Source organism: Cannabis sativa, chromosome 6, assembly GCF_029168945.1.
Source record: "Cannabis sativa cultivar Pink pepper isolate KNU-18-1 chromosome 6, ASM2916894v1, whole genome shotgun sequence".
NCBI lineage: Eukaryota > Viridiplantae > Streptophyta > Magnoliopsida > Rosales > Cannabaceae > Cannabis > Cannabis sativa.
The window spans coordinates 66,900,760-66,906,759 of NC_083606.1; the positions used below are offsets into that span (position 1 = coordinate 66,900,760).

The 6,000-nt window shown below is 36.5% G+C and overlaps 1 protein-coding gene across 1 annotated transcript; it reads left to right on the plus strand.

Annotated features, from left to right (window-relative positions):
* The first annotated feature begins 4,026 nt into the window (after positions 1-4,026).
* On the plus strand, positions 4,027-6,000 carry LOC133039357 (uncharacterized). Its single transcript, XM_061118232.1, has 4 exons — positions 4,027-4,241; positions 4,360-4,559; positions 5,132-5,266; positions 5,834-6,000. Exons 1-4 carry the CDS (start codon positions 4,027-4,029, stop codon positions 5,998-6,000), a joined length of 717 nt encoding a protein of 238 aa, XP_060974215.1.

Below are 6,000 nucleotides of genomic sequence, written 5' to 3' on the forward strand. Positions count from 1 at the left end.
CCTTTATGCACGTCATTAAATCCTAGGTTCACACATTTTGTGGAGTGGTACTAAAATTTATGAGTTTGGTAGATCTTTAAACAAGGAAAATAGGCTGACCTGAATACTTTTAGCTGCTTGTAGTCTGATTTCTTTGAATGTATGATCTTATAGGGAGTTTGGTGATTGAGTATAGGAGTAGGTAGATGATTAATTAAGTACATGGCAGTCTGAAATGCATTAATAGACCAGTACTTTTGAGGCATTACAGCCTGTGCTAAAAGTGTCAGACATGTCTCAATAATATGTCGATGCTTACGCTCTGCTTGACCGTTTTGAGTCGATGTGTTAGGACATGAGCGATTAAAGAGAATGCCATTTTGAGCAACCAAGTCATTAGAAGCTTGGTACTTCCCACCTGAATCACTTCTTAACTTTTTAATCTTCCTACCAAACTGAGTTTCAACCATGTTCTTGAATTGAACAAAGGTAACAAGGGCATCAGATTTACTCTTAAGTAAATACAGCCACGTATATCTGCTATGATCATCAAGAAAGTGGATGTAGTATGTGAAGTTAGTGTGTGAAGCTATGGGAGCAGGTCCCCATAGATTTGTATGGATTAAGTCAAGTATGTTAGCAGCTTTGGCTTGAGAATTTTGCAATGGTAGAGCATGAGATTTTACTATACTGACAAGCATCACAGAAATGTTGAACTTCATTAATAGGAAACTTTACATTTGACATTTTTAGAACTTGATTGAACAGATTTACAGAAGGGTGTCCTAAACATCTATGCCAAATGTCTTTTAGGGAATGATGACTAGCTAAGGCTACTAGTGGTTTGTTTATGGCAACAGCAAAGAAAGGAGAATGGATATGTTATGACTGTGGAAGAGGGTTGAGTTGATACAAGCCATCTTTAAGAGTCTCTTCCAGAACCACCTTCCCTGTTCTTTGATCCTTCACACAATAAGAACCAGAGAAAAATTCCATAAAAAAATTATTATCAGGTGTAAGTTATGAAACACTAATAAGATTTTTTGAAATATTGGGAACATGTAGCATATTATTCAACAGCAAAGGTTTTGAGGTATTGGTTTGAAGAGAACTTGTACCAATGTGAGAGATTGGCAGTTGACTGCCATCACCAATTATAATCAACTCATTATCCTCATATTTAGCTTTAGTTTAGATCTTGTTGGGGTCTGAGGTCAAGTGGTTACTCACACCACTATCAACATACCATGACTCATCATTAAGCATTTCTGGTGTGGCTATAGGTGCTGAGAACTGCTTGTCTTGATTCCCATCAGTATTAAGCTGCTATCCCATATAACTCTCATCATATCTGTTGTAACAGATTGCTACAGAGTGGCTATATTTTCCACACACTTGACAAGTGGGTTTTGACCCATTTCCTCTAGCTCCACGACCTCAACCTCTATAGCTTCCACCTCTAGTGTTTCCTCCAGTTTGCTGCTGACCTCTACCATGATTCTGGTTGGGATTGAATCTTCTCTGACCTCCATTATTGTTAGATCCACTAGAGTCTGACTTCTATGCAAAGTTAGCAGTAGCATTACCCACGAGTTTGCTATTTGTAGAGATAACATTGAGCCTTTTGAGTCTACTGTCAAAGCTGAGAAGTGAGCTTTGCAGCTGTTGCCAAGATAGGTTAGCCTGCGATTCAATTAGCACAACAATGAAGAGGTACTCTGCATCAAGACCAGAAAGAACATTAGAGATTAAGTGTCTCTCAGGATAGGGCTCACATGCTAAGGCCAAGGAATCTGCCCACATTCTTTTCATCTTTAAGTAGTCTGCCATGGACTGAGACCCTTTTTGAGTAACCTGTATCTTTGTTCTTAAATCATCCATGTTGGCTTGAGAGTGTGCTCCATAAAGTTCTTCAAGAGCATTCCACAAAGCAAGGGCAGATTGACACCCCATAACCTCAGAAGCAATGGCTTCGTCATTGACCCATACAACCAACCCATTAAGAGTTGATCATGTACAAGCCATGTTTCATAATCTGGATTTAGATCCATACCAGATCCAAGTACTTCTTCGACTAGTGTACCCGTGGGAATGAACTCAAATGGAGCTAGTCAAGTACCGTTTATGAAGCCTTCCAAACGGTGTCCTCTTATGATGGTGTTCACCATTATTTTCCACAAAGGAAAATTGTTTCTGTCGAGCTTCAAGGAGAAGGGTTGGCTCAACCTGTTGCTGAACGGAGTTGCGATCGGAGCAGGGCTTGATGCAGATGGTGTCTGAACCATTGTCGATACTGGAGTCTGATCACCAACATTTGTTGCACTTGACTAATCCTGGGGAATCGACATTATGTTGGCAAGGAGGCGCTCTGATACCAAGTTAAATTTCAGGATAAAATGAATTTAATTGATCAGCTCAATTTGAGTTTGATAGTGAGCATTTCATTTATAGAAGCAGGGTAATACAATGAGTAATACAATGATACAATCTTAGCCTTACACGTGCTACAATCATTACAGAGCAAAAAGAATCTTCACACAATCAGGCCTAATGATATTGGTTGTACAGTTGGCTTTGTTACCTCTGGAATAAAATTTTCCAACAACTTTGGAGACACCTCATAATAGACCATGACTAAACTACCCATAAGTATTTCATTCTGTAACAATAGGAAAAATAGATTAAAAAAAGTATTGCTGAAAATATCTAAATTGTATATTGAAAGTGAATCAATTATGTTTGTAAGGAACTAATTTGTAAGGAAGTAATGACACTAGCTCCTAATTAACTTTTTACACATAATCAATCTTTAACTACCTAACTCTAATACAAGCTAACTTCAAACAAGGACAAATCCAAACACTCTCTACAAAATAACATTAAATACTTCCTTTAACACAGTTAATATTCAAAATTGCAACTAATAAAAAGTAGATGGCTTTTTTTGTCAAAAAAAAAGAAAAAAAAAAGTAGAGGATTTCTTCCTGTAATTCAGTCATCTAAATCCATGCACCCTATTATACAATGCTTTGAGTCACATATAATCCTTTTTTCAATTTAATTCAAACACAAGAAAATATTATTATAAGAAGGCCTATCTAATGGCACATTTACTACCCAGTATTCAGAATTGACATAAATTAATAAAAAAAATATAACGAAATAAATAAAAAAAATAATCAGAATCAATATTTGTAATATGTTGTTTACTAAAACTGTTTGGAAATGGTTTGATAGTGATTTATCTTGTTTACAATATCAGGAAATGTAATCGAAATGCTTAAATTGATTAAATTACCCTTTTGAGTTAAACTACAATATATGGTAGTTATTTTGTAAGACATATTTTAAAAGATAAAATTATCATTATAAATTTAATATTAAAAGATAAAATAAAAATAAATAAAAGTCATTACCCTTAATGGAACTCCTTGAAAAATTGATAGAAGAAGTCTTCCCTTTCTTTTCTCCCTTATTTAATCAAGTTTTCCATTTCCTAAATTTAATAAATTAAATAAATAAATGTAACTTTCGCCCAGGGGTATAGAATTGGAGTTTATTTAGTACTTTAATAATCTTTTTTCTTCTGATTCCCTTACGCTGAGTGATATGCAGAGAGTCTTGGACCTTGTACCTTCTAAGGTCTCACTGGATATGGCTAACTTACTTCTTGTTCCTTTTTTCCAATTTTGATATTAAGTTTGCTTTGTTTCAAATGAATCCCTATAAAAGTCCAAGAATCAACGGTATGGGAGTTGGTTTCTACTAGAAGTTTTGGGCTACGGTTGGCCCAAATATTTGTAAAATGGCTCTTGAGTTCCTTAATGGTAATGGTCAGTGGCTTGTATCAATAATACTTCTATTTGCTTGATTCTAAAATTGAAGGAGACGTGCAGAACTACTGATTTTCCTCCCATAAGCCTTTGTAATATGATTTACAAAATAATTATGAAGATGATGACTAACCAACTTCGTGATATTTAGGGTGATCTAATTTTTTAGGAGCAAAGTGCTTTCATTCTAGATAGGCTTATCACTAATAATTCCATGATTGGTTTTGAATGCTTGAATCTCATTAAAAGACACAAAAGGGGCAAAAAAGGATTCGTGGCTCTCAAAGCTGATATGGCTAAGGCTTATGACAAAATTGAGTGGGGTTTCATTGAAGGAACGATGAAGCGGCTGGGTTTTCTTGAGTTATGGGTTAATCTAGTACATATATCTCTTCGGTACGATAGTCCATTAATGTCAATGGGAATTTGGTGGGAAACATTATCCCTTCTGGGGATCTTTGCCAAGGTGTTCTACTTTCTCCTTTTTTGTTTCTTATTAGTGTTGAAGGACTTTCAGCTATTATAAAAAAATGATTTATTTGGGTAGGCTTCATGGGTTGCCTTGTGGGAGATGGGGCCCGATGGTTTCTCACTTGTTATTTGCTGATGATAGTTTCTTCTTCCTCAAAGCTTCAAAGGAGAGTTGTGCTAGATTCAGAGAAATTATGGGTTGTTATGAACGTGCTTCAGGTCAGTTGCTCAGTCTTTCCAAGTCTTCTGTTTGCTTTTCTTCGGGTGTCTCTCGAGGTATGAAAGATAATTTGGCAGCTTTGCTAGGGGTTCAATGTCTTCCTTGTCATGAAAAGCATTTGGGACTTCTTTGTTTCGTAGGTCACAGTAAGTCTAATTTATTCCAATCAATAAGTTCTTTGGTTGGAAGTCTAAGTATTTATTTGCTAGTGGAAGAAAAGTGCTCCTCAAGCTGTCATCCAAACCATCCCCCACTTATTCCATGAATCTTTTTCATCTTCCTGTAAAATTGGTTTAGGAACTTCACCGACTTTGTGCTCATTTCTGGTGGGGTGGGGATGATGATAATCAGAAGATGCATTGATGTACTTGTGAGAGATTATGTTGGGACAAGTCTAATAGTGGAATGGGATTCTGCGATTTATTTGTGTTTAATAAAGCTCTTTTGGCTAAGTAGGCATGGAGGTTTTATTCTGTTCTAAATTCCTTGGCAGCAAGAGTCATGAAATGGATTTATTTTCCTAATTGCGATTTTCTCAATGCAGCTGAAACTTCAAAGGCTTCGTACATTTAGAAAAGTATCATTTGGGGTCATGAACTTTAAGAAGATGGAACTCATTGGCTCATAGGTGATGGTAGAAATGTTAACATAAAATCTCGCGTATGGATTCCTAAAAGGTCTGCTGCTCTTACTTATTCTTTTGGTGGCCATCATGTGATAACCATGGTTAGTGATTTCATTCATGAGAATGGGGAGTGGAAAGGTTAGTTGATTGATGACTTGTTCTCTGATGATGAAGCTAGGCAGATTTTATCCATTCCTCAAAGTCACAATTCTCAAGATCATCTCATTTGGCACTATAACTAGTATATTGTGAAAAGTGGCTACTGGAATTCTATTAGGCTTCTGAGAAGGGGTCATTTTGACTCTTCTTCAGAGCCTTGTTCTTAGTGGAATTACATTTGGAGTCTCACTATCCCTCCGAAGATTAAAGTGTTTATATAGAAGGCTTGTTTAGATTGGTTCCCTACAAAATGTAATCTGGCTACACATAAGGTTCCTACTAATTTATGGTGTCATGTGTGTCATTTAGAGGAGGAGTCTTCATTCCACGCCTTTTGGGACTACTCGGGTCTCCATGATATTACTAATAGAGTTCATTTTGTGAGTTATCCCTCCTCTTTACCCTCCACCAATCTTTATGCTTTTCTCTGTGAACTTGAGGTGATTTTAACTAGAGTTGAGATGGAATTTTTATTAATCCTACTTTGGAGAAATTAGTTTCATAGAAATCAATGAGTTCATAATAACAAATTGCTCAACACTGAAGGAGTTTTGGGATGGGCTTCCGAGTACACAAAGAATTTTCAGGCAGCTAATGCAAAGAAGTCTCGATTTGTTGCGTGTCCCGTTCCACCTATTCTGTGCTCGATTGTTCCTCCATGGGTGCCACTTGATAGTAGTCAGCTGAAACAGAATGCTGATGCGGGAGTTTAA

Excerpts from the sequence above, each read along its gene's own strand:
- LOC133039357 (XM_061118232.1), top strand. The coding sequence starts at position 4,027 with ATGATTGGTTTTGAATGCTTGAATCTCATTAAAAGACACAAAAGGGGC. Across the intron at positions 4,242-4,359 it reads TTAATGTCAATGGGAATTTG|GCTTCATGGGTTGCCTTGTG; the intron begins GTGGGAAACATT and ends TTATTTGGGTAG. Across the intron at positions 4,560-5,131 it reads TTCTTCGGGTGTCTCTCGAG|GTGATGGTAGAAATGTTAAC; the intron begins GTATGAAAGATA and ends ATTGGCTCATAG.